The sequence below is a fragment of the Leopardus geoffroyi genome, chromosome C3 (assembly GCF_018350155.1).
Source record: "Leopardus geoffroyi isolate Oge1 chromosome C3, O.geoffroyi_Oge1_pat1.0, whole genome shotgun sequence".
In the NCBI taxonomy this organism is placed as follows: domain Eukaryota; kingdom Metazoa; phylum Chordata; class Mammalia; order Carnivora; family Felidae; genus Leopardus; species Leopardus geoffroyi.
Genome location: NC_059338.1, coordinates 72179876 through 72192376, shown reverse-complemented (window position 1 = coordinate 72192376; position 12501 = coordinate 72179876). Strand labels below are relative to the sequence as shown.

The 12501-nt window shown below is 65.7% G+C and overlaps 1 protein-coding gene across 15 annotated transcripts in view; it reads left to right on the top strand.

Moving 5' to 3' along the window:
- ADGRB1 (adhesion G protein-coupled receptor B1) overlaps nucleotides 1-12501 on the top strand; it is an 80485-nt gene that overhangs the window by 23524 nt on the left and 44460 nt on the right. For 12 of the 15 annotated variants that reach the window (XM_045453489.1, XM_045453481.1, XM_045453487.1 and 9 more), the window contains exons 3-17: nucleotides 10-171; nucleotides 1447-1557; nucleotides 2000-2164; nucleotides 2462-2626; nucleotides 3117-3290; nucleotides 3570-3734; nucleotides 3932-4033; nucleotides 5261-5367; nucleotides 5578-5772; nucleotides 5920-5988; nucleotides 6673-6781; nucleotides 7906-8049; nucleotides 8555-8630; nucleotides 8753-8855; nucleotides 9652-9695. In XM_045453489.1, the coding sequence (XP_045309445.1) occupies nucleotides 10-171; nucleotides 1447-1557; nucleotides 2000-2164; nucleotides 2462-2626; nucleotides 3117-3290; nucleotides 3570-3734; nucleotides 3932-4033; nucleotides 5261-5367; nucleotides 5578-5772; nucleotides 5920-5988; nucleotides 6673-6781; nucleotides 7906-8049; nucleotides 8555-8630; nucleotides 8753-8855; nucleotides 9652-9695 (1891 nt within the window). The remainder of the gene's footprint in view (nucleotides 1-9; nucleotides 172-1446; nucleotides 1558-1999; nucleotides 2165-2461; nucleotides 2627-3116; nucleotides 3291-3569; nucleotides 3735-3931; nucleotides 4034-5260; nucleotides 5368-5577; nucleotides 5773-5919; nucleotides 5989-6672; nucleotides 6782-7905; nucleotides 8050-8554; nucleotides 8631-8752; nucleotides 8856-9651; nucleotides 9696-12501) is intronic. The other 3 variants (XM_045453488.1, XM_045453479.1, XM_045453478.1) reach the window with 2 other exon arrangements.

Below are 12501 nucleotides of genomic sequence, written 5' to 3'. Positions count from 1 at the left end.
TCCTCCCAGGTGGTTGGAAGCTGTGGTCCCTTTGGGGCGAGTGCACGCGGGACTGCGGGGGAGGCCTGCAGACGCGGACGCGCACCTGCCTGCCGGCTCCCGGCACCGAGGGCGGTGGCTGCGAGGGGGTGCTGGAGGAGGGCCGTCTGTGCAACCGCAAGGCCTGCGGCCGTGAGTGCGCGGACGCGCGGGCGGGTTGGGCTGGGTAGGCCGGGTGGAGGGAGGGGGCCCGCGGGGGGAGCAGGTGAGGGAGGAGACCGGGGCGGGGCCAGGTGAGAGAAGGGAGGGCCCCGGGGCGGGGCCCGGGGAGGGAGGGAGCCGGGGGCGGGGCTAGGAGAGAGGAAGGTGGGGCCGGGGCGGGGCCAGGGGAGGGGAGGGGTGCTCGGGGCGTGGCCAGGGGAGAAACCCGTGGAGGAGGGAGGAGCCCGGGGTGGGGCCAGGAGTAGGGAGGGAGAGGGTCCGGGGCGGGGCCAGGGGCCAGACGCGCGGCGGGGGGGGGTGCCTGGGGAGGATCCCGGGGAGGTGGGAGGAGTCCGGGGCGGGGCCAAGGGAGGGGAGGGTGGAGACCGGGGCGGGATGGGACCAGGTAGCGGAAACCCCGAGGGCAAGGTCGGGTGGGGGTGGGGCCTTGGCCTGAAAGAGGCGGGGCGGGGCCAGGAAGGTGGAGCCTAGCCAGGGGCGGGGCCGAGGCCCGGAGCAGGTAGGGCCAGGACCCGGGAGCTAAAGGCCCAGGAAGAGGTGTGGGACCTGCCCCGCCCCACCCCTCCCGGAGTTAGGCGGGAACTGGGTGGAGATTTCTTCGGATCCGAGCGGATTGGGAATTTTGGGGTGTTCCGGGAGGGCTGATTGTGGGGTTGCCCCTTTCTCCCCCACCCGAGGAGCCCTGGCCAGACCTGCTGGCCCCAGCCTGATCCTGACTCCAGAATGAATTTCTGTAATAAGGCTCTAATGTCTTTATGCATATTTTAGTCGCTTCCATAACGTTAAATCAAGTTATAATGAGACTGTCATTTTTCGGGTGGTTTATTCCCTGACGAACCTTTCCTGGAGAGAGGAGCTCATCTCAAGAACCTGGGGAGGGCTCTGGGGTGTCGGGAGGCCAGGCCACGGGAGACAGGGGCGCTGGAGGGACGCTGAGCAGGAGAGGGCAGCAGCCGCTGGGACTAACAGTCCTGCAGGTGGACCCCAGGGGGAAGAGAGGGAAGGGGTACAGGAAGGGGGAGAGGGGAGCCACAGGAAGGGGTCTTATGGTGACCAGACAGGGGCTGGTGTCAGGCTGGGGTTGTCCTGGCTCCAGCTTTCCCAGCTGTCCAGTGGGGCCAAATAGCCCTGGTGTGGCAAGCCTGGCCAGGGACTGAGGGCCACAGGGCCCAGGGCACCACTCTCGCATTCTGGGGTCGCTGCTGCAGGCTGTGGCCTGGACACTGACCCGAGCCGCTCCTGCAGCAGCGGGTGGCACCAGCTCCCGGAGCCAGTCCCTGCGGTCCACGGATGCCCGGCGGCGCGAGGAGCTGGGGGATGAGCTGCAGCACTTCGGGTTCCCGTCCCCACAGACAGGTGAGCCGCGGGATGGGCCGTTTTAGTTGGACTAAGACACCGTAAAGTGGGGAAGGTTGGTTTCGGGGACTGGGTCTTTGGGCAGATACTGTACGTTATTAGTTGCTGCCCATTCTAAGTAATAACCTTGACAACTCACCATTAGGCCAACCTCTTGGGTGCCAGGCCCTTGTCGGCTTTCGGAGATTGGTGTGAGGCGAAGGGGTCTGTTTGGGGCTGGACCCCGCGGACCCAGAGAGGGCACGAGCCGCCCCCAGGGGCTTTCAGCCTTGTAGGAGACACGGCGAGTCCCGCAGGTCAGCCCGGGTTGGAATCCCAGGGCCTTAGGAGCCTGGCTGCGGTGCCCGCTGCCCAGCGCGGCGGCCCTGCTCCCGGGGGTCTGAGCGCAGCCTCAGCACAGAGGCAGCCGCAAGCCTGCAAGGATGTCGGTCTGGGCCCGCAGGCGACCCCGCGGCCGAGGAGTGGTCCCCGTGGAGCGTGTGCTCCAGCACCTGCGGCGAGGGCTGGCAGACCCGCACGCGCTTCTGCGTGTCCTCCTCCTACAGCACGCAGTGCAGCGGGCCTCTCCGCGAGCAGCGGCTGTGCAACAACTCGGCGGTGTGTCCAGGTGGGCCGGGGAGGGGGCGGGGCGGCGGGGGGAGGAGCAGCTGGGAGGGGGCGGGGCGGCGGGGGAGGAGCAGCTGGGAGGGGGCGGGGAGGAGGCGGGGCGGGGGGGAGGAGCAGCTGGGAGGGGCGGGGCGGTGGGGCGGCGGGGGGGGGAGCAGCTGGGAGGGGCGGGGCGGTGGGGCGGGGCGGTGGGGCGGCGGGGGGAGGAGCAGCTGGGAGGGGGCGGGGCGGCGGGGCAGCCGCGTCCCACCCGGGGCTGCTGAGCCCAGCGGCGGGCGCCCTCCGGTCCCCTCCGCAGTGCACGGCGCCTGGGATGAGTGGTCGCCTTGGAGCCTCTGCTCCAGCACCTGCGGCCGCGGCTTCCGGGACCGGACGCGCACCTGCCGGCCTCCCCAGTTTGGAGGCAACCCCTGTGAGGGCCCTGAGAAGCAAACCAAGTTCTGCAACATTGCCCTGTGTCCTGGTAGGTGAGAGAAGGGGGAGCTGGGCGGGGGGCTGGGCAGCGGAGAAAAGGAAGTGGGGAAGGGCCCATTGGACCACTGGCGCAGGTCACAGGGCCGGGTCACCGGAGTCCGAGGCCAGCTTGCTGGGCTGCTTAGAGGTTGGAGACCCTAGGGGATTCTCACTCACGTGTCACGGGCGTTGGGATGGTGTTCCCCGCCCCCCCCCCCCCCCCCGGGGTCACGCTCATGCTCCAGGCTTCATGACGGTGTGGTGGGCCCCAGAGGTGTTCACACCTATGACCCAGAATGCGTGGTGGAGTGGTAGGCCCCTAGGGGTGTTCACACTTGTGCCCCAGGCTTGGTGTGGGGTGAGACCACGGGCACATTCTTACCCGTGGCCCAGGCTGGGCGGTGGGGTGGCGGGCGGGCCCCCGGAGTCACACCTGCGGCCCAGGCTGGACGTGGGGCCCTGGGTATTCACGCTGGCTTCCTGTCCCCTTCCTCCCCCGGGCCGGGCAGTGGATGGAAACTGGAACGAGTGGTCAAGCTGGAGCACCTGCTCTGCCAGCTGCTCCCAGGGCCGGCAGCAGCGCACCCGGGAGTGCAATGGGCCTTCCTACGGGGGCGCCGAGTGCCAGGGCCACTGGGTGGAGACTCGAGACTGCTTCCTGCAGCAGTGCCCAGGTCAGGGTCCCGCCCCGGGGCCTGCGGGTGGGGGGCCTGAAGGGCGTGAGCCACGGGGGTGTGGGGGTCCATGGGACCCCGGGGGTGGCCGTGGGGACTGGTACACGGGAGGCGCTTGTGTTCCTCTGCGCCAAGCTGAGCTCCGGTTCCGCTCCCTCGGTCTCCATTTCTCTTCTCCTCATGGCTTCCTGCTGCTGGACCCCTGGTTCCCCGTGACTCCTGGACCTGTCCCCGCCTGGTCGCCATCTGTGTGCCCTCATGCCTGGCCGTGCCCCGCAGTGGATGGGAAGTGGCAGACCTGGGCATCATGGGGCGGCTGCAGCGTGACGTGTGGGGGCGGCACGCAGCGAAGGGAGCGCCTCTGCTCCGGTCCGTTCTTCGGGGGAGCAGCGTGCCAGGGCCCGCAGGATGAGTACCGGCAGTGCAGTGCCCAGCGGTGCCCTGGTGAGGGTCCTCCTGCCCTGCGGCGGGGCTCTGGGGGAGGGGCACCCCGACGACTGGGTGGGCTTGGGGCTTCACTTTGCCGGGAATAACCCCGGACGGCAGATGTTCCGGAGGGGTCTTGCCCTTCTCGAGCCTGCTGCCCGCTCACGGCCCCCTCCCCACGTCCTCCCGCACCCACTGCCTCTGGCCCCTGGCAGAACCCCACGAGATTTGTGACGAGGACAACTTCGGCACCGTGATCTGGAAAGAGACTCCGGCAGGAGAGGTGGCCGCGGTCCGGTGTCCCCGCAATGCCACAGGTGAGGGACTCCTGTCCCACCCTCAGAGATAACATGCGAGGCCCTGAGAGGCACCTGCAGGCCATGCCCAGGCAGCTCCATTGGCACACGGAAGCCAGGACGGCCCGGCCAGGAGCCGTGCCGCTGGCTGCGATGTCCTGAGCGCTCACCCAGAGACGGCACCTGCACCCACTGCACATCGTGCCCCTCGAAGGTGCCCAGTTATGGGTGGGAAACTGAGGCGCAAAGAAGTGACCGCACTTGCCCTGGGCTTGCTGGGCCAATACGTGGGAAGCCAGCAGCCTTAACCCCCATGCGTTCTTGTGGAGGGTTTGGGGGGGTGTGTGGAAAATGGGGTGTGCTCCTAGGGGAAGGGGCTTAGCGCCCTGAGGGGTTGGCGGTCTTTCCCCTCTTGTTTGAAGGAGCGCGGCACTTTGCGTACCCTTATGTGCCGTGTGACGTTTAGGAAGTGCCGTGACCTCTCTGAGCCTCCCTTTTCTCTCTACGAAAGGAGGGTGTTTGGGGCTCTCCCTACAGGGCTGTCGTAAGCGAGCGGTAGAGGGGTCCACACGGGGTGGGGACAGCGGTGGAGGCGACGGTGGGGTCCCATTCCTGTTTTGTTTGCACGTTCCTGGTAGCCTATTGCAAATTCACAGAAGCAAAGAAAATACAGGTCCCGGGGTGTGACCTCTGGCCTTTTGCCTGCCCCCATGACCTTGTTCCCGCTCGTGATCCCACACCACACTGTGGGACAGGGGTCCCTTCCCACCCAGTGGCTCCTGCCAGGTGGCAGGGTCGTGACAGTTCTTTGGGGCCATCACTGTTGGACACGCAGCCATGCCCAGGTCCCTGGCCACTTCCTGGGAGTAAGTTCTGGGTCACAACTGATGCCAGGTGCCCCCTCAGTGTCGACGGGCCATCAGGGCCTTCCGAGGCCTCTAGGGCTCTGTGGGTGACGCTGGGCAGGGACCCAGGCCGTTGGCTCTCCGGGGGCTCTGGGTTGGGGGGACTGCAGGAGAGCCCCCCCCCCATTCCGCCCCCGTGCACGTGGGGTCCCAGGCACCAGACTTCAGGAGCCGCTGCTACCTGTGTGGAAGGAAAGGAACAGGGAGGCCGGGCCGCGTGCTGGCCCTGCTCTCCGTGGAAGGCCGTGGGCGAGTCCCTGCTTCCGGGGCGGGAGGGGCGTGTGCCGGGGGGCCGCGGGTGGGACCCCTGCGCTGGAGGCAGAGATGACCCACTTCTCTCCAGGCCTCATCCTGCGACGCTGTGAGCTGGACGAGGAAGGCATCGCCTACTGGGAGCCCCCCACCTACATCCGCTGCGTCTCCATCGACTACCGGAACATCCAGATGATGGTGAGGGTGGCCGCTGGGGTCTCCTGCCCTGGCTGGCACTCCGCTGCCCTTTAACCCCAGACGTGGCCCCGTGGCCCCCGTGGCTTGCCCCGCGGACGCGAGTCAGCTGGGGCCCCGGGCTGGGGGCTGCAGAGGGCCCGGGCGTGGGGTCCTCGGTACCTGCCCGGGCGGATCCTGCAGACTCGTGGCACCCGCCCTCCATCTCCCCAGACCCGGGAGCACCTGGCGAAGGCTCAGCGTGGGCTGCCCGGGGAGGGGGTCTCTGAGGTCATCCAGACACTGGTGGAGATCTCCCAGGATGGGACCAGCTACAGCGGGGACCTCCTCTCCACCATCGACGTCCTGAGGAACATGACGGAGATCTTCCGGAGGGCGTACTATAGCCCCACCCCCGGGGACGCGCAGGTGGGGCCCCCGAGGGCAGCCCCGGGGAGGACGAAGGGGGAGCGGGCCCCGACCTGGCCCCCTGCAGAGCCCCGACCCCACTCGTGCGCGGAGCCACATTCTGGCACTTTTTCTCGGCTCACTGGTCCTTCTTCCTCTTCTTTCCAGAACTTTGTGCAGATCATCAGCAACCTGCTGGCAGAGGAGAACCGGGACAAGTGGGAGGAGGCCCAGCTGGTACGGATGCCAGTCTGGGCCCCGCGGTCACGGCAGCAGGGTGGGCACGGGCGTGTCTCCTCCCTCCCTGGGGCCCGGGCTAGCGGGGCGGAGGGTGGTGGCCTGGGTTCCCGTCCCAGCACGGCCTCTGCACCGGCGTGACTTTGAGAAAGCTGGTTCCCGCCCAGCTTCCATCTCCCCATCCGCCAGGGGACGGTAGCTCACCTCGTGGGCTCGGTGGCGGGCGTGGGAAAACGTGTGGGCCACGTGTCGCGAGTCAGGGCCACCGGGACAGGGTCAGCCTCCCTTCCTCCTGGACTGACCCAGGGACAGTAGTCAGTGCGGGGGGCGTGGGTGTCCGGGGACCCCTCCGGTCTCCCCGGGCTGGACCCCTGCCCGCCAGCACGGCAGCCCCCTCCCCCGGGCTCAAGATTCCGCTCCACAGAACGGTGCCGGTGCTCAGAGGTGCTGGGTGCTCAGAGGTGCTGGTGCAGAGGTGCTGGGTGCTCGGATGCCCCGCTCTGCTTCCAGAGTTGGGTCCGGAGCGTCCGGGCACCAGGAAAGGAGCCCCAGGACACCGGAGAGGGGGCCACCGATGCGGGAGTGGAGGGACGAGAGGGTGTAACCCGGGCCGGGCGCGGGGTGTTCTGGGACACCCTCATTTTGCTCTGGGCCCCCCGCCACCCCCCCCCCACCGGTCCCCAGATGGGCCCCAACGCCAAGGAGCTCTTCCGGCTGGTGGAGGACTTCGTGGACGTCATCGGCTTCCGCATGAAGGACTTGCGGGACGCGTACCAGGTCACAGACAACCTGGGTGAGCCCCGGCCCTCCCGCCTGCGTCCCCTCGTCTACGGGGACGGGCCCGGCGGCCTCCCTGCGGCCCTCATGCAGGCGGCCCCGCGCCCCTGACCGCCTGAGGGGTATCGGGAGCTGTGCTCGCAGCCGCAGCCGTGCCTGTCGTCACCCCTCACGCCTCATACCTGCACACCCCTACGTGCCTCACACCCCACGCGCCTCATATCCACACGCCCACACACCTTACGCACCCCAACCCCCATGCACCTCATATACCTACACGCCCCATACTCCATGTACTGCACACTCAGAGAGTGGGCCCCATCTGTCCCCACGTCCTCATAGAGGGAAGACGCCCTGGTCCCCAGAGTTGGCCCCACAGGTGAAGGAGGGCCCAGGCAGGTAGCCAGGCCTGGAGGGGCACGGGCGCGCAGACAGGGGGCCCCATGTGAACAAAGGCACGGACGGAGGTGTGAACTGGCCGTGGGGGTGGGTGTCTGTCGGGGGACGGGCCCGGAGGTGGGCGAAGGCCCAGGCGTCCGGGCGCCGTGGCGGAGGCCGTTGGCCCCGGAGGCCCTCCCCCTTCACCCCACACCTGCCAAGGGCAGCTCCGTGCGGGCCCCGACCCGGCCCCGGGGTGCGGGGTGAGGGGAGCGGGCGTCCACCCGACACTGGTGGGCCGGGGCGAAGGGGACTTGGAGGCACCGGGACTCCCCCACCCCCGTCCCGGGTGTGCCACACGGCCCCCAGGGATGCCCTGTGAGGCGGGGTCTCTTCCTACCCCTTCTGTAGAGCCCGTAGGGAGGGGGCCCGGGCTCCAGCCTCCCAGGGAGGAAGGGGGGCCCCTAGGGGACCCGGCCCCCCGGGCACCCCTTCGTGGCTGCAGGCCTGACTGCAGAAGCCGCCTTTGACCCCTCCTGGGGCCCTGGGGACCGCATCCAAGCCTGGGTCCTCACAGTGGTGGGGGGGGCTCCCGCTGGGGTGGGGGTGGGGGCTGTCTGAGGGGTCGGACGAGATGGGAAAGCTGCCCCTGTTGGTGCCCGCTCTGAGCCGGGAGCTCCCCAGGGCCGAGGCCCCTGTCGTGTAACTGACCTCCTCCTCTGTCCGTCCGTCCCCGTGTCTCTGGCCGTCCCCTCCGCCCAGTCCTCAGCATCCACAAGCTCCCGGCCAGCGGAGCCACAGACATCAGCTTCCCCATGAAGGGCTGGCGGGCCACGGGCGACTGGGCCAAGGTGCCGGAGGACAGGGTCACCGTGTCCAAGAGTGTCTTCTCCACGGGGCTGGCAGGTGAGGGGCCCCAGGCTGCGGGAGGGGCCCTCACGGGAGACTCACCACCCCCCCCCCCTTCGGGAGGTTCCTTCTGGAGTCTGGCCTGCCGCCTCAAGGACCAGGCTAGCGGTCGTTTCCTCTCCGTGTTCCTGAGGTCGCGCCTCTTCCAGGAAGCCCTCCCTGCCCTTCCTGCATTTGGAGGCTCCCAGACAACCTTTGCTGAATGGACCAGGGACCTTCACCACAGGGAGGGGAGGGGAGGGGTACTCCTGGAGGCGCATAGCTGCCGCTCTGGCTCCTGGGATGGGGGGCCCGCCCTGCCCGCCCCCCGCCCCCAGCCCTCAGGGGTCACTTAGAGGGACCTAGGCAGCCACCCCAGCTCTCCGACTGCAGCGCTGTGCGCGTGATGGGGGTGGACATGACCCAGGAGCCCGGGCCTCCGCCTGGGGACACACACTTCCCTCACCGGAGCAAGGTCCAGGCGGGGGCGGCCGGGAGAGGTGACTGCGGCGCCCTCTTCCAGAGGCTGACGACTCATCTGTGTTCGTGGTGGGCACCGTGCTCTACAGAAACCTGGGCAGCTTCCTGGCCCTGCAGAGGTGGGGGGCCCAGCCTGGGAGGGACGGGGCCTGGCGAGGGGTGCGGGCCTGCGGGGGGCATTCCAGGGTGGGCCTGGGTCTCGGGGAAGGCTCGCTGACGCGGCCTGCTGGCTCTGCCCCAGGAACACGACTGTGCTGAACTCCAAGGTCATCTCAGTGACCGTGAAGCCCCCGCCTCGCTCCCTGCTCACGCCCTTGGAGATCGAGTTTGCCCACGTGTATAACGTGAGTGCCCTTGATGCGTGTACATCTGTGTACGCGTGCCTGATTCCTCCCACCTGATCCCAGGGGGATCCCACGGCCTCCTTGGGTCTCATGTCGGCCTCACGGGAGAGCCGCTTTGATCCCTGAACGAGGGAGGAGAAACTGCAGCTCAGAGACATATAGCGATTTGCCCAGGCTCACACAGCGAGCTTATGTGGGAGACAGATTTCAGTCCTCTCCTGCAGCCCTGCTCTTTCCCACTGTGTGGCCTTGGGCAAGTTGCTCAACCTCTCTGTGCCTGGGCTCTCTCCCTTATCAGATGTGAGCTAGAGGCTTGGCTGAGAACTGAGCAATTACCACCAGTGCTTAGAGCGCACCACCCCTCACGAGGGCCCCCGGACCCTGCCGCTCTCACCTCCGTGGTCCCAGTGCTGGCACGCCAGGCCTGCAGGACAGGCGCGTTTGCTCATTCCTGCTCGCTTACCCCTCAGGGCCCCTGGGGAGGGGTCTCCCTCTTCCACCATTTGTATTAAGCTGGGCTGGCCGCCTGGGCACCCAGAGACGGGCCGCAGCCATTGCTGCCGGGAGCTGCTCAGAGAGGGGACAAGAGCTGCTCAAGGCCATGCAGCTGGGCTTGGGGGCTGGGTCAGTCCCTTCCCCACTCTGGGCCTCAGTTTCCTCCTCCTCAAACTCCACCTCTTGGGGCAATCGCACAGTCCCAGCACCCGCCTAGCATGCCTGGGGGTGGGTCCCGGCAGTGACCTTGGGTGGGGCCTGGAGGGTGGGCACATGACCCTGACTCCTCTCTCTCCCCCAGGGCACCACCAACCAGACCTGTATCCTGTGGGATGAGACAGATGTGTAAGTTCATGTGGACGTTGTGGCCTGGGGGGGCCTCCAGGGTGGACCGGGGCGGGGGGGGGGGAGGCGCTGACCCGCAGGGGAGGGCTGCGGTTTCAGGTTGGAGGCCGTGTCCTCCCTCCGTCTGTCTTGAATGATCCCCCACTGCCCAGGTCTGGCTCTGAGGCAGCTTGGAGCCCCCCACCCCAGCCCGCCTCCCAGCCCTCCCAGGGAAGAGTTTGTGCAAAGGCCCCAGAGAGGGAGCAGCCTCCAGAGGAGGGTCAGAACTGGGGGCACATGGTGCGGGAGAGAGCTTGGTGGCTGGATCCCGGTGGGCCAGGTGAGCCTGGGGGCAGCTAGGCCTCCCCTGCTGGGGAGGGTATGGTCAGGAAGTTGGATGACACCACCACCACCCGCCTCTCTCAGCCCTGGCACCACCTTCTCTTAGGCTCCCCTGCCCTAGGCCGGTCAGGAGCATGAGCGTGTGCAGCCTGGTCCCCTGCGCCTGGGGGTATGTGTGGTGATCCCTCGTGCTCTGGGCGGTGCAGTGATAAATGTGTGTCCTGGGAGGTCAGGAAGCCTCCCGGAGGAGCTGACACTAAAGTAAGACAGGTTTGCCTGGCAGAGGAGGGGACGCAGAAGCATAACTTGAGCAAAAACATGGAATTTGGAAGGTACAGGTGGCACGTGAGGTGTGGCCAGGAAGAGCAGGTGGCTGGAAAACAGACAGGGTGGTGCCAGTTTGTGGCAGTTGTTGTGTCAGGAACTATGGAAGTTGTTGAGATGGTATCATCATCCATCCATCCATCCACCATCCATCCATCCATCCATCCACCCCTATCAATCCATCCATCCATCTATCCATGGACCATCCATCCATCCATCCATCTATCCATCCATCTATCCATCCATCCATCCATCCATCCATCCATCCCAATCTATCCATCCATCCATCCACTGCCATCTATCCATCCACCAACCCACCCATCTGTCCTCATCCATCCATCCACCACTATCAATCCATGCATCCATCTATCCATGCACCATCCATCCATCCATCCATCCATCCATCCATCCATCCATCCACTGCCATCTATCTATCCATCCACCCACCCACCCATCTATCCCCATCCATCCATCTACCCATCCACCCCTATCAATCCATCCATCCATCTATCCATCCACCATCCATCCATCCACCCCATCCATCCATCCATCCATCCATCCACACATCCACCCATCCACCTATCCATCCATCCATCCATCCATCCATCCAGCTAGCCCCATCCATCCGTTCACCCATCCATCCCCATCCATCCATCCATCCATCCATCCATCCATCCATCCACTGCCATCTATCCATCCACCCACCCACCCATCTATCCCCATCCATCCATCCACCCATCCACCCTATCAACCCATCCATCCATCCATCCACCCACCCACCCATCTATCCCCATCCATCCATCCACCCATCCACGCTATCAACCCATCCATCCATCTATCCATCCACCATCCATCCATCCATCCATCCATCCACACATCCACCCATCCACCTATCCATCCATCCGCATCCATCCATCCATCCACACATCCACCCATCCACCTATCCATCCATCCATCCATCCCAATCTATCCATCCATCCATCCATCCACTGCCATCTATCTATCCATCCACCCACCCACCCATCTATCCCCATCCATCCATCCACCACTATCAATCCATCCATCCATCTATCCATGCACTATCCATCCATCCATCCATCCATCCATCCACTGCCATCTATCTATCCATCCACCCACCCACCCATCTATCCCCATCCATCCATCCACCCATCCACCCTATCAACCCATCCATCCATCTATCCATCCACCATCCATCCATCCATCTACACATCCATCCATCCACCCCATCCATCCACCATCCATCCATCTACACATCCACCCATCCACCTATCCACCCATCCATTCTCCAGTGATTACTGACCATGGAAAAGACACTGCTGTATCCTCAGCCTTGTCCTCTTGTCCTGTCTCCAATGAGGATGGACAGCAAAGCAGGAATGTATAGATTCCTATGAAAATGTCAGGTCATGCCACATGCCAAGGAGCAAAGCCAGATGGATCTGGTGGCAGGTGGGGAAGCCTCTCTGAGGAGATGATGTTTGAGCAGAGGCCTGACACAGCATGTGCATGTGGGTGTCTGGAGAGAGGCATTTTGGCAAAAGGGACAGGCCGCGCAAAGGTCTCTGCTCTGGGGGCGTGCAGGGCCACTCGGCAGACGTCACCGGCCTTTCCTGCCCTGGGCCTGGGGCGTGGGGACAGGCCTGAGCGGGGGCTGGGTCACCTGTAGCCCTGGCAAGTTGGCACTCTGGCTCTGGTCGTTGTCCCACTGCTTTTCTCTGAGTTTGACAAGCAGCACAGCCTCTTGTGTCTGACTGGACTGAGGTGGGGCTCACAGGCCTGCGGCCCACCCCCCCAGCCCCCAGAGCCTTATGTCTGCAGGCGGCGGGGTTGTGCTGTGACTTCAAGTCCATGGCGCCTGGCCCCTGCCCACAGCTAGAATCCTGCTCCCCGGGGGCTGTTGAGAGGCCACCTGCAGCCCCCGGGGCACCTGACTGACCCCCGCTGGAGGGGCCTCCCGCTTTCTCCGGACAAACACCGCACCCTCTCGGACAGCTGCACCCACATTTCTGATTGTTTCCTTGGCGTCCAGTCCCTGGACAGTTTTAAGCTCTGGGAAGTAAATTACTTTCCAGACTGGTGGGATTCATCCCCTTCGCCCTTCCTGGACAGCAGGCTGTGGGAGGTCAGGCCAGCCCAGAGT